This window comes from Drosophila melanogaster, chromosome 2L (assembly GCF_000001215.4).
Source record: "Drosophila melanogaster chromosome 2L".
Taxonomy (NCBI): domain Eukaryota; kingdom Metazoa; phylum Arthropoda; class Insecta; order Diptera; family Drosophilidae; genus Drosophila; species Drosophila melanogaster.
In genome coordinates, this window is record NT_033779.5 from 4,805,282 (window position 1) to 4,819,364 (window position 14,083).

The 14,083-nt window shown below is 42.1% G+C and overlaps 2 protein-coding genes, 1 long non-coding RNA gene and 1 other non-coding gene across 4 annotated transcripts; 1 reads left to right on the plus strand and 3 right to left on the minus strand.

Annotated features, from left to right (window-relative positions):
* Positions 1 to 6,429: 6,429 nt before the first annotated feature.
* lncRNA:CR45297 (long non-coding RNA:CR45297) lies at positions 6,430 to 6,664 on the minus strand. The gene has a single exon (NR_124076.1). It is a non-coding gene; the product is annotated as a long non-coding RNA:CR45297 (long non-coding RNA).
* A 1,063-nt stretch (positions 6,665 to 7,727) lies between these two features.
* On the plus strand, positions 7,728 to 10,610 carry CG15629 (uncharacterized protein). The gene is made up of 4 exons (NM_135015.2): positions 7,728 to 8,228; positions 9,489 to 9,606; positions 9,742 to 10,342; positions 10,399 to 10,610. Exons 1-4 carry the CDS (start codon positions 8,073 to 8,075, stop codon positions 10,499 to 10,501), a joined length of 978 nt encoding a protein of 325 aa, NP_608859.1. The 5' UTR covers positions 7,728 to 8,072; the 3' UTR covers positions 10,502 to 10,610.
* CG3225 (uncharacterized protein) lies at positions 10,332 to 12,964 on the minus strand. Its single transcript, NM_135016.3, has 5 exons — positions 12,757 to 12,964; positions 12,601 to 12,692; positions 12,441 to 12,534; positions 10,635 to 12,382; positions 10,332 to 10,576 (listed from the first exon to the last, which is right to left on the minus strand). Exons 1-4 carry the CDS (start codon positions 12,883 to 12,885, stop codon positions 10,661 to 10,663), a joined length of 2,037 nt encoding a protein of 678 aa, NP_608860.1. The 5' UTR covers positions 12,886 to 12,964; the 3' UTR covers positions 10,332 to 10,576; positions 10,635 to 10,660.
* mir-4910 (mir-4910 stem loop) lies at positions 12,535 to 12,600 on the minus strand. The gene has a single exon (NR_047888.1). It is a non-coding gene; the product is annotated as a mir-4910 precursor RNA (primary transcript).
* Positions 12,965 to 14,083: the final 1,119 nt, after the last annotated feature.

The following is a 14,083-nucleotide window of genomic DNA, read 5'->3' on the forward strand; positions in this document are numbered from 1 at the left end:
GCATCTCCAGCAGTCATGAAATGAAACCTTTTATTCAGGCGCTAAGTGTGAAGCCAAGAAGAAGAACCCATAACCAAAAGTATGGATTACGCAATGAGCGCGAATCATAAAACCAAAAAAAAAAAACAAAAAATATCAAAATGATTGATGTCTGCAATTTAGCCCATCTGTGTAAAATGTGAAGACGAAAAACGGTCTGTTCGTTGTGACACAAAAGAATGAAGTGCCCGGGCGCATTTTAAATTCGTCACGGAAAACGTGACAAAAATTTTCCATATGCGAAAAAAAAAAGATCGGAAAAAATTTAGGAACACCGGGCAAACAAACGAAACGAAACGAAACACAACACAACGAAGAGATGATTGCGAAAATGCACGGAGCACAGTACAGCAAACTTTGACACACATTTCGCGCACAGGCCGTCAAGAATCTTCGTATGAATGGGTCTCCGGCCACGGCCCCGCCCCCTTAGGCCCTCCCGCCCACATGTATCTAGTTATATTAAATACTGCTGCTGCTGCGACTGCGACTGCTGCTTCTGCCGCCAAAGACAATGCAACATAAACAACAACCAGCGGGCTAATTGCACAAGAGGCAGACAGACTCTTGTATTGGTTCGCTTAGAATCGCCATTTGTCTAATCAGCGCCATAAATCTGACAAATTATATAAACGCTAAAAAGAGGGTGTGTGCGGAATTGTGCAGCATAGTCACTGGCAGCCCAGACAGTCAGGGGCAGATGCGGATGTCTGATGCCATAGAATTTCCATATCCATTTCCACCCCTTATCCCAGACCATTCCATCCGATCATCCATCGCCGTCCATCGGCTGAATATGCAATGGCAATAACTTTGCATAATTTGTGTGTGTGTTTTACATTCGGTTTTTCATATTTTTTCTTGCTGTAATTTTTACATCATCATCCACCTATCCGATTCAAGCACACTCGAAAAAGAAGTAGAACGAAAGAAGAGTGGTTTGAAAAATTTGAAAAATTCTTACTTAATATGTATGTGTCATTTATTGGAAATAATTAATTATATTATATACTCTCTAAGCTAAACATTTCAAATACAGATAAGTAGCATGTACCATTTAGGGCCGAGATTTTTGCGAGTGCATCAATCGTCGTGGAGGAAGTTGCATATTTATAAGGCAAAAGTTAATTTTTGTTTGCCAGCCGGGGTGTCATGTTTATGAAATCAATTGAACATATGTTCCGAGCGGCCAGCGCATGCTGCAGTCATAAATCAGAAGCGCTTAGTCAGACAGTTTTCCGCTGAAACAGATGAGAACCTGCCAAAACAAAAGACTTAGGCAACGAACTCGATCTTTTCAGTACAACATTTAAATTGGATTATTTTTGCTGCGCCATTGTGAACCTTCGTTGAACACACCAATTGTGTTTCACTATGATATATTCTTCTACGAACTGCCTTACTGGTTCAGCAATCAAATGTCTTTATTGTTGAATTCGATTCATCTACTTAATGTTTCCATTGTTGGAGAGCTTAAGTCATTTATTAACGCCCTAATGCGATTAGATCCTAATTTAAGAGGTTTTTTTGGTAGTTCTTTCAGTATGAACTCCACCAAGAACATGGCTTTCCAAAAATCTATAATGAAACTTGATGACCCTTTACTGTTTTGAGCTGCAACTTGGATTGCTGCAACGCACTTGTTGCACATAAAATCAACTTCACCCCGCCTAACCCCATCATGGGGCCAAAAAACAAAAAAAAAAAAAGCAAATTGCGTTGTGTAAAGTTCATGGGTCGCCGGCTATTTTCTTGATGATCTTTCTGATGAGCTGCTGCTGTGCTTTTTTGGGGGGGGCTGCAGTTCGCCTAACAGTTTCAGGGTTGGCTGGTTTTTTATTTTCTGCGTTTTTAGCTTTTTGATCGGCTGTTGGCTGTTTCTTTAGTCATCAGCGCACAAGCCACAACTGCGTTGGGGGCGACCTCATCTGTCAGCAGAATTAGAAGCCACATCGGCGGCGGGAACACAGCCGTATGTCAGATCTTGTCACATGTCTGCCAACGCACTGCCCTCCACTTCGGACCCGCAACTCGCCGCTTGAGAAGATCGAGATGCGTGCCAAGTCAAGTTAAATTGTTATTACATTTTGAAAATCCAAAAAAAAAAAAAGAAAACTAAAACAACGACCTGTCCAACTTGTTGTTAGTCTGCGGTCAAACAAGTGCACTTTAGAAATTGTTCATAAATCATAAACTCCGATGTGTTGGGACCGAGAAACGAGCCAGTTTGAATGTAAAACGTTGAAGAAGTGCTAAGTGCATTCCGCGAAGTCATTAACAATATTTTTATTGTTTACAATAATGTACGCAGATAATGTTAAGCGCACACAGAATTAACCACATTAGTCTGGCTTTTGATCTGCCCGATTTTGGCATCAGTTCAAGGCCAATAGCACACTCCTACAAATTGGCGTCCAATAACTGATTCCAATAATGGAAATTCAAGGCGATGGAAAGATTTTTAATGTGTAATTCAACTTTTACATATTATAAATATCTAGCTAAGGTGTAGAGAATATGTAGAATTAGCAGGGAAGTATTGCACACATAAGTTACTATTAACTTTCAGGGCTATATTTTTAGACGTGCAAAGATTTGTCTAAATTTATATGACAAGGGAAAGGCTTCTAGTATTCTAGTTTTCAGTCGACCCCGAGGAACATCTTCGCTGGCTAAATGGACATGGCTACTAATTAATCCACGGCGACTCGTGCCAAGCGGCGACCGCATTGGGCCACAATCTCGGATTCAGCCAACTGCTCTTAACAGTTTAGCGGCTTCGGCAAAAAAGCGAAAATAAACGAAAAAAAAAAAAAATAAATAACAACAATAAACAACAGCCCGGCCACAATCATGTGGATGTGGATGATGATACCAGTTTGCCTCAACCTTGAGCGGAGCGACAACAACATTTGCGTACCCAGTGCGAGGTACGAGATTCGAGTTGCCAGTACCACGACGATGAAGAGCACTTCTTGAGCGGCACGGCTACTTTGTTATTGTCGCCCGGCGATAACGCGGATGCGAAAAAGTGAATGTATATATAGCCAGCCAACTCGATGGATGACGCTGCGGTAGCCTCATCTTGGTACGTGACAGAACCAAAAAGGCAGCATGTGACTGGTTTCGCTGCGATCCCAAATACTTTGAGCCACAATACAACAGTAGTCGATTGGTCGCTTAAGAGGTGGATGGTAAAACACGGAAAAGGTATCAATGGTTTCATAATACCCGAGTAGTGATCATGACTCATCTGCGGCGGTTCATTGATGGGTAAGCGCAGAGAATATTCCTCTAAAGTTGATTTATCGCACATCATTAGTCCCGAAAAAACACAATTCTACATATTAATCGAAAAGTTTTAATTACTCAATCAATCATGGTGCGTTGCCAAAAGATCCATCGATAAAATACAACACGAAATACATTTATGTTTAATATTTTTAGCCATCACGCTGGTTCATTGCTCCCCTTTTGCCCATATTGTGACTGACATTTTTCATTATCTAAGCGAACATTTATCTTTATTTGATTTCGATCGTGTGTAAATCTTCAGAACTGGTTGGAAACACGAGCGCAACTCCATGGGTTTATTTTTCAAACACTTGACACAAGTGAATCAAACCTATCGCAGGCAATATTTCATTAATATTTATAATGGCTAAAAATGTAAAGGCAAAAAAAAAAACAAATCAAAGCTTTAATCTGATTTAAATTAATATAATTCCACACTTGGATTTTGCGTTGCATCGATAAAAATATATATATTTATACATTTATTTATGTACCTGACATTATAATAAATTAATATTTATTGAAAATACAAGCCATAATCTGTGAGTAAGTGTTAACTTAAATTATAAATTTGCATGTTCGTTGAAGTTAAGTGAGATTGATTAAGTTAACTTAGCAGTTTGTTTAACTTTGATCTGTGTAGAAATAATTATAAATATAGCAGATAAACTATTGTAAATATTATTTGAATGTCCCTGATTTCGGAAATAACTTAGCTAATGGAATCATTTATCATCTGTGCCGCTTGACCTTAGCACATACAATTTAAGAGGTTCGATCCACGCTTCAGTTTTACATTTTAGTTTATCAATCTCGAGATGCGTTAAATATTTGCAGTTGCTAATCCGCGTGACCTCTTCAGCTGCTTGATTAAATATTAAACTTATTTGCTGCCTAAAATGCGGAACATAAATAGGAACATAAAAAGACCATAAACCGAATTCCTGAAATGTTGGAATTATCCCACGATAATTGATTAGCGAGTTCATAAATTTTCGCTATGCTCGGGGGTTTCCTTTTGGGTTTGATAACCTGTCCCAAAAACTGCGTCATAACCCATCAAAAAAAGTTGCGTGAATAATTGGATATAATCTATTCTATGTATGGTAAAGATTCTGAGAATAAACGTCATTCATGCGACTAATACAATCTTATTTTAAATTTAACTAGAAAATGGTACAAAACCAAAAATGTCAACTTAAACGTCATACAACTTTGTGACGCACATTCGATGAAAATAAGATAGAATTCAATAAACTTAATTCACCTTAACATTCTATTCAAAACGAGAAGTATAAAACAGTTATATGTTGACGAAATACACGTTTTTCTACTAATAAATCAACTTTAGCTTGTTATTAAGCAACTAGATTTTATGTGCCCAAATTGTATATTCCACTTTCATAATTATACAATATATATTTTTCAACATTTTAAAAAGTTTTTTTTTATTAAGGAGGCAATTTTAAAAAATTATTGAATTATAAATTTAACTGTAGTATTATTTTTTAAGTGAAAACAAGTTTTCGTTAGCAAAAGCTTTAGCGGAGACACAAACCTCCGCACAGATATGACCGCACTCTTGCCATCCTGCTCTTGCGCATCACAAAAATGCCGGCTACAGTACAGCCGTCCCGCTCGCACACAGCATGAGCCGCCGCAAAATTGCAAGAGATCCGCTAGCTAATTTTTCTGCGCTCCTGTTAACGGACGCGCGATACAACAAATCGCACTACACAAAATTTAATTTGAAAAAAACTCCTTCAATGCCAGCCAACGAAAAGCGAGAACGCTTTGCTGCTGGCCGCATTTTTCTAACACCAGTAACAGGGCCCGAACCGAAATGCCCCACATCCACCTGTTGATCGGCTAGCAGCAGCAGCATCAAGTGGGTGGTGGAAAAGGGGCGAAAAACGGGTGGAAAACGGGTTGGAAAATAGGGCGGGATAGGGTGTTCAAAGGGTTCGAGTCAATCGGATGAGAGGCCAATTACAATTGTGATTGCCAATAGGCTCGGGACCTATCATCATCGATTGCAATGGCCAAACAATGGCCAATGCCACATGAAGAACGAACTCCACCCACATAATTGCAGCAGCAGAACGAGCAGAAGCATTTAAAGGTGCTCCGTTTCTAAAAGAAAAACCTGTTCTTCTGCAGACTGAGATTCTTCGCCTTATCGAATGGGGCATCATCATCAGATCGTTTTGCCGCTCCTGCCCCTGCCCCTGCCCCATCCACAGCTACCGTCACCGCCCCTGCCCCTGGTTACTTCCACCTCCGGGCCACTCGGCCAGTTGGCCACTGTAATGGCCTTATCCCCGCTTTAAAGCATTTCTGGTTGGTCTGTCATTTCCATTTCTGCACCAGTCACAGTAAACAGCTGACGCCGGCCGGGCGCTATCACTTAAATAAAGGGAGGTTTCTGACCCAAGCCGCACTGCATATACCCTATAAAGTGGAAATTTTTCAATTTGCTTATGTTTGTAGCAAAAAAATGCCTTCAAAATTTGGTAGACGACTTTATAGCCACACTATGTGAGTAAACTTATAAAAATATAATACTAAATCTTAAAATATCAAATTTAGTTGGGGTTGGTATGTCGAATTATGAATTGCCTGCTTACTAACCACAGTAATTAAATAATAAGCTGGTTGATTATCAGAATTTTCAACCCCAGCATGTATTATAACATAACCAATATATTTTCAAAGTTTTACCATTATAACTCAAGAACTAAACGAGCAACTCGAATAGTAATAAGATACTTTATTACCGGGCTATGAAATAGCTCACAAAACAATACAATATCTTCAGTGAGGGTATGAAAACAATACACACCGTCCATGAGGCATTTGTGGCACTGTGTGAGTGCGCAGCTGTGACGGCAGCCAATAAGAGCCACCATCCAACTATATGAGGGCAAACACCATCTGGGCGATCCTGAGTGCCTGGTGCGCGGTTTGTGTCATTCGACCAACACAAATTTTGAAGTTTTTTTCCTGAATTTTGCGCTGTTCGAATGCAGGCACTGGGCGAACGCTTGCCGACCAATAAACTGAACAGCAATCCCAATCCCAGTGCAGAAAGGCTGAAACCACCAACCAAAGTTGCGACGAATAAAAGAAGCAGAAACCGAACTGAACTCAGTATCTGTATCTGTATCTGTGCCTGTGCTTGTGTGTTCCGTATCTGTGACCGCTACTCTCTGTGTGTGTGTGACTGTGCATGCGTGTGTGTGTGTGTGTGTGTATATGTATCCGCCGGATTGCTCGTATCGATTGGGCACTGCTCGTCGGTCTGGGGATTTCTGCGCGCCTGGCTAAAATATCGGTAGTTTTGTTGGCCGCGTGACGATTGCCGCGTGACTGAAATTGATTGGAATCGGTATCGATAAAGCAAACTGCTTCCTATCCTGTCGATCAGCAAAGCAAATTAAGGATACACCTGGTACTAATCAAAACTTATACATTTGGCTAGAGATATAGCCAAAAATCACTGAAGAATTGTGGCAAATATAGTTGAATAGCAAAGATTTCTTATAGAACAAATAACGAGTCCTTCATGTCCAAACTGTTTGTATATTAAAATACAAAACATTGGTAACATTAGTAAATATTTGGGTACTAGTTTTATATACGACATCAATTCTATATATTAAATGGTGATTGAAAAGAATACTCTTAAGTGCAACGAGTAACGAAAGTAACAGTACACCTGTAATATATATATGATTCTATTCCGTACTGTTTTACAAGACACTGAGAAAATTTTTGTAATAATTTAAATTTGTATTCTTTAGTAGATTGTTGCATACTTTTCGGTGTTGATCGAATATGATTTCCATGCAGCCACTGTATATTTTCGGGAAATGTTTAGATTTTATTATTCACAGAAAAACGCTACATATAAACAATGTTCTAATATTCGATCTGAAACAGATCAAATTGCGCAGGCAAGAGGACCAACTTGATTAGGTATATTGCTTTAAGCTTCTAACAAAATTCTTGAAAACTAAGTATCTTCAAGACTGGTCCAGTTGGTATTTGGTATTGGCCCGATTTAAATAGGCACTGTAGCATGGAAATAGAAGCGGAATCAACATCAAATGAGACGTAATCAAATGCTGGCCGACTAAGACAATAAAATGAGCGAGGAAACAGGTCGAGTGGGCCACAAACAGCAAGCAGCAGCTGTTTGTGTTTGGCTAGAAAGAGCAAAAGCCACGTTAAGAAAGTGCTCAATTCGGCTGATGTTTATGCTGGCCGAGCATTTCTACTGCGATTGTGTGAATGTGTGAATCTCGTCGCACAATGGAAAAAGGCAACAAAATAGAAAAAGCGTTGGCTTGGGCTCGAGGTTTTCGGCTTTTCGCCAGACCAACAGCAGCAGATCACCAGTGGGGATTGTGAGTTCAGGCCAGACGGACGTGAGTGCTTAGGATCGCACTGAGTGCGAGTCGAAATCCGAGAAGAAACGAACATATAGGAAGACGGAGAAATTCCAGCGAATTTCATTTGCATTCGAGCGGCGCGATTAAAAGTGAACAAATTGCGCAGGCCCAGTGCCATTTGTGTGGTGTGCCACAGCCCTAATCAGCCATTCAAGCCGCGCATGCGCAGTGAATTTTAAAAATTAAATTTTCGAACCGAACCCCATTTGAAACCGCAGCGCACACGTGTGTCCCACGACGAATTGAATTGCCAAGGGCGCGATATAAGCCAAAATAGTCATCATCATGACCGCCTCACCGGGTCTTCTGCACATGGATCAACCGCTCAGAGCCATCTATCAATTCTTACTCGACTTGCTAGTGTTTACGATTAAATCGGTGTACTACGTACTCGAATCGATTTACTACAGTCTGTTGCCGCAGCGCTTTCGAAAGTTAAAGGTACAACGGAAATGTGCATATATATTAGTTTTTAATTTGATAGACTTTCTTTGCCCGATTGAGTCCAGCGGATTACACAACACCATGTCCATGAACACCCACAAAAAATATACCTATAATTTTTTAAAGCAGCTTCCAGTGCGCCACTCGAAATCAATCATAGGTAGAGCTACCTTAAAGCCAAGTCTTTTGTTTTTTTTTTTGCTTTATTTTGCAAACCGTCAGTTTTGGCCATTTCACAAATCTTAATGAGCCACGCGCAGTTTGGCGGTAATGAAAACAAATCGCTATTTGCTATTTTCGAAGCAGCCGAATATACAATACTCTCAGCTTGAAAAACTTATATTTTAATTCAAATATTTTGTACGAAGTCTGAAAACTTTCCAATTTACTTACTCCGCTTGCAAGCCTTATAAAATTGTCGTAAAAAGCGTTTGAACAAACCCCTTTCTTTGTTTTGATACGCTTGGATGGCAAACAATTTTGTTCACACGCTTTGCTAGCTATTCATGAATGAACCCTCTTCTACTTTAAATATTTATTGGCTTCTGCAAAGTTAAACTATTTTGTTTAAATATTTGCCTTAATGGAGCTTTGTCTTCAATTACCCAAAGTCCATGGCTGACATTGAATTTGAGCCATTTACATTTTGGCTATTTATGTTTGTCCAAGTTAAACGCATCTTCGGATTGTGGCCAAAAATATCCGTGACTTGACAGTCCGATGAGTCCCATGAGCAGTAACCAACTTAGTATGACAACAAGTTTTTCCTCATTCAAAACATTGCCTTTTCCCTAGTCACTGCTGTTGTTGCAAAATGCACGCTCTACGCACACCAAAAAAAAAAACAAAAATAAATTGCATAGAGAAGTACATATAAATTACCAGCAATTCAAAAGAAAAAGTTGAGATCTGACTAGCAGACAGCAGAAAATAGCTTCCTTTGCTGCATTTCAGCGATGGAAACCGATATGCCCTGCTGTAGGGGATTGAACCCAGCTCAAATTGATTGAACTTTGTTGTAAAAGCTGGTGACAGTCTTGCAACATCTGTTTTATATTATGATTCAAGCATATGTGGCAAGACATTCGTTGGCCAAAGTAACAAACTTAAGCTTAAATTATGCAAAAGTCATTCCACATGCACTATTACCAGTCTGTCGCACCTTTTTCGTATGCTAAATAGGTTTGCTTACATATGTATGTATGCGAAATTCAATATTATAATAAACGATTGCTTGTTCATTATTATCCATAACAGGACATCTCCGGCCAGGTGGTGCTCATCACAGGAGGAGGCGGTGGTGTTGGACGTTTGATTGCCCTAAACTTTGCTCGCCTTCAGGCCCGCATTGTCATCTGGGATATAAATCAAGAAGGTAAAATCACACCTAGTTGCTAATGACGCCGTCACAGCTTCTGCCAGGCGGGTCAAAAAACCCGACGGCTAGTGAAAGCTGTTACATTTACAATTTGATTAGCTAAACAATATTTGATCATAATTTTCCGCACAGCCATAAAGACAACTGTGGATTTGTTGGCCAAACATGGTTATGACAACTGCAAGGGCTACGTTGTGGACATCTCAGATCGGGAGCAGATCTACCAGCGTGCCAGCCAGGTGACCGAGGAGGTTGGTCCCGTCGACATATTGATTAACAATGCCGGTATCGTGTGCTGCAAACCCTTCTGGGAGCTGCACGATCGGGTCATCCAGAACACGTACAACATTAACATCATATCGCACTACTGGACCGTGAAAGCGTTTCTGCCTCACATGATGCGCAATAATCGTGGTCATATCGTTACTGTGGGCTCGGTAACTGGAATGCTGGGCACCTACGGATGCAGTGACTACGCGGCCACCAAATACGCCTGCATCGGTTTCCACGAGAGTTTGCTCACCGATCTGAAGGCCCATGGCTATGATCAAATCCAAATGAGTTTGATCTGCCCGTACTACATCAACACGGGCATGTTTTCGGGTGTTCGGCCGCGGATGATGCCCATGCTGGAGCCGCAGTATGTGGCGGATCGCATCGAGAACGCCGTGCGCTGCAACGAGGTGTGGTGCGTGCTGCCCAACTCTATTCGCCTGCTCACTCCTCTCAAATGGTAAGTAGTCTATTTAACATAGTTATATACAATGTAATTAATGCTGGTTTTCTCAGTCTTTTGCCCGCCAAAATGTGCTGGGAGCTGATGTCGCGTGTCATCCGTGGACCCGAGTCTATGATGATGTTTCAGGGACGAGGGCGCGTCGCCGCTGGTTAAACACACAATAGGAATCATCATATGGAATCCATTACCTAAGCTTAAGTTCTTTTTCAAGAGGCGGCATCGTTTCACCTATAATTTTACAATAAACTTAGTTATTTGATTTAATGAACTATTTTAATAGACTTACACCTATCATTAAGGCTTTAGTTCCTGCTAATCCCGCACTGTGGTCTGTTGGTAATAATGCGGCGCCAGCTCCGTCAGCCACTCTCTCTTGATTACGGTCACGTAGTTCATGAACAATTTCGTCGTTTGGAGCAGTTCCCCATAGACCACGTACTGAGCTTGAGGAAGTGTGTAGAGAGTGGAGTTCGGATGAATGGCCAGTTCAGTGCCGCTGCTGATTTGTCTATAAACTCCAGAGTGATGCAGATAGGCCACCTGTGTGAAGAAGCCGGCGGTGATGCACTTGCACAACTTTTCCACATCGCCCTTGCACGAGAAGATTGGAATGCCGTACTTCTTTCTGGCCACTGTGATGAGTTGCTCCCTCAGCGAGTGGGCCCTCTTAAGATTCCTGTAGATGAGGAAGTATTGGCCACAGAACTCCTTGGTCATGCCCTCCTCCACGAAGCCAGTGTAAGCGTTCAACATCGTAATAAAGTCCCCTTCCGCAACTTCGAATTTTCGATGTGCAATGCGTCCACTTTGTTGGGCAACCGCTGAAGCTGGGCGCGAAAATATAGACTGCACCTGCAGCAACGCAATGATGGTTATGATCTCCTCGGAGCAGCCCATCTGACCGGAAACATAGAGCATTTTGGAGAGCATAGCGCTGAAGGGGAGTTCGGCCAACAGGTAACCCACGGGCTTCGTCAGATTGCCCTGCTCATCGATGGCGTCCAAGGCAAATAGACTCTCCAGTGCGGAAAGTAGATTCTGTGCCGGTGGTGGCGATGGGAAATCAAAGCGCAATATGTTCCCGATGCCCAGCGCCTTTAACTGCAAGATAGCGCCGCTCAATTCGCTGCGTCGCATTTCGGGTGGCTGCCGAGGAGCTAGTGCTTCATAGTCTGATTTAGTGTACAAACGATAGACCTTGCCGGGACGCATACGACCCGCTCGTCCTGCTCTCTGGATGGCCGACGCCTTGCTGACGGGCACTATAACCAAACTGTCACTGCAGGTTTTGGGATTGTACCATTTTACCTTGACGTAGCCGCAGTCTATCACATAAACAATGCCCGGAATGGTGATGGAGGTCTCTGCTATATTCGTGGCCAGCACCACTTTGCGGGTTCCTTTGGGCGGGGTAAAGAATACCGACAACTGATCAGTGCTCGACATACTACCATACATGGGCAGCACCTTGAGATTCTCCTGTTCCGAACTGGCGATGTATTCGCGCAGAAGATCCAGCGCCTCCAGGACTTCCTCCTGGCCAGTTAGGAAGGCCAAAATGTCGCCAGGCGGCTCCTTTTGATGCAGTTTCCAGACGGTCTCCACAGTTTCCTTCACATAATCGGCGCAGGGTTCGTTCAGATAGAAATTACTCACAGGATGCATGCGACCTTCAATGCTTAGCTTAACGCTCACTTCGCCCGATCCTGGCCAGCTGAAGAACTCGCTGAAGAAGCTTGCATCTATGGTGGCCGATGAAATGATGAGCTTGAGCGAGCTGCGTTTGCGAAGGATCTTCTTGAGCAGTCCCAAAATCATGTCGGTGAGCATATTCCGCTCGTGCGCCTCGTCCACGATGATAACACCATATTGGGTGAGCAGCGGATCGGCTAGGACTTCCCTCAGCAAGATGCCCTCGGTCATGAACTTGATTTTGGTACAGGAGCTCATGCTTTCCAGGAAGCGAACTACATAGCCCACCGTGTCACCTACCAGTTCGCCGCGTTCCTGTGCCACGCGATTAGCCAGCGTAACCTGGAAATGAAGTCTTTAGTTTTAGATTTTATAGTTGCTTTGCTTTAGGATTACTTACGGTGGAAACGCGTCGTGGTTCGGTGATGCCAATGAGTCCCTTGGTGTGCCAGCCCCATTCATACAAATACTGTGGCACCTGGGTGCTCTTGCCACTGGGAAATATGAAAAACCACAGAGTTAGAAGCATTACTTTGAAGCTCATGGAATTCCATACAAACCTGCCTGTTTCACCCACTAGTATGACCACTTGATGCTTTTCCAAGCAGTAAAGTATTTGATCCCGGTACTGACGAATGGGCAAACGTTCCCTCTGTAATAATTTAAGTTTAATTTGTTATTCTAGCAAATGTTTACGAAATATTTTGTAAGCCCACCTGCTCCATGAGTCCCATATTGTGATTGACATTGAATACAAAGGCGGAGGACTGCTGTTCACCACCGGCACTATCTGTGATTGCATCGTCCGTCTCGGGTTTTAGGAACTTTGGCTTAAAAGTGCTCATTTTCAATTATTTACTTCGTTATAGATTCAGTTTTGAAATTAAATAAACAGCTGATGGACTCAATGCATTGGTGCAAAATACCAAAGCGCGCAAAAGAATGTTAGGAATTTCGTTTAATATAAACTAATGGTCACACTTTTATTTGGCGGGAAATTGCATTGTATTGAAATTTCGATTAACGATAACCATCAACTATATAATAAGTTGAATTGCCCAAAAACCTAAGTATTTACTTAATCACTAAGTATACAGTCGCCTAGTTGAGGTCTATAAGAAAAGAGGATAATCAAATTTCACTATATTTTAGTTAAGATTTAAAAATGCAAAATATTAGTTTTTAGAAATTGTTTGGCTAGTACCTCAAGCTTATACCTTTGGTACCCACAAATTATAATATATTTGATTTAGTCGACCATTTCACGAGCCCCAATGGTGGCAAATGTCCATAACATTCACCTGTATTATTCATGCACATGTTTTTGTCCATTTTGCGGGCACGTTGCAGCACCGACATGTCCCCTATTGCTAGTGAAAATAACTCTAATTGCCAGTGGCAAGGCCACTTTGCTCCTCTGCATACCCAGCAAACTCATTATGTACTATAAGGTCGCCCTGGCCACGTGTGTGTGTCAAAAGTGTCCCCCGAGTTTTGTGCAGCTGTCGGCGACAGAAGCGCCCGGCCAATTGCTTTTGAATAAATATTGTATTGTATCTCTCGAGCAACAAAACACACACATTGTTTTGCCCGCTTGTATTTTTTTTTTTGTATATATTTTGATTTATGCACCGTCAGTGGGTATTATATGCATGCCGCCAATATTGGGACGAGTAAGATGGCCGTCGATTCCACACATGCAGGACCCCCGTATTCTGCATTGACCCTGACATTAAGAACGCTCGCTTTAACTTTAACCCCATCCGATGCGATCCGAACCCAACCACCAATTTCAAGCCAAAGCAAAACACGTGCCCGACATGCACGTTTGACCAACCACATCCGCATGCCAGTGCTGAAACAATGGAGCCCAGCTCCACTCCACTCCACTCGACCCGAGCCCAGCCCCCATGGCGTATGAGTAATCCGAGAAAAGCTAATTAAAGGCCAGCGGCGAACTTCATGCCAAGGACGAGGCGCCAAGTCGCCAAAGCCAAGCGAAAGCCAAAAACTCTGCGAGCAGTTTGTCAACACCGCCGTCCG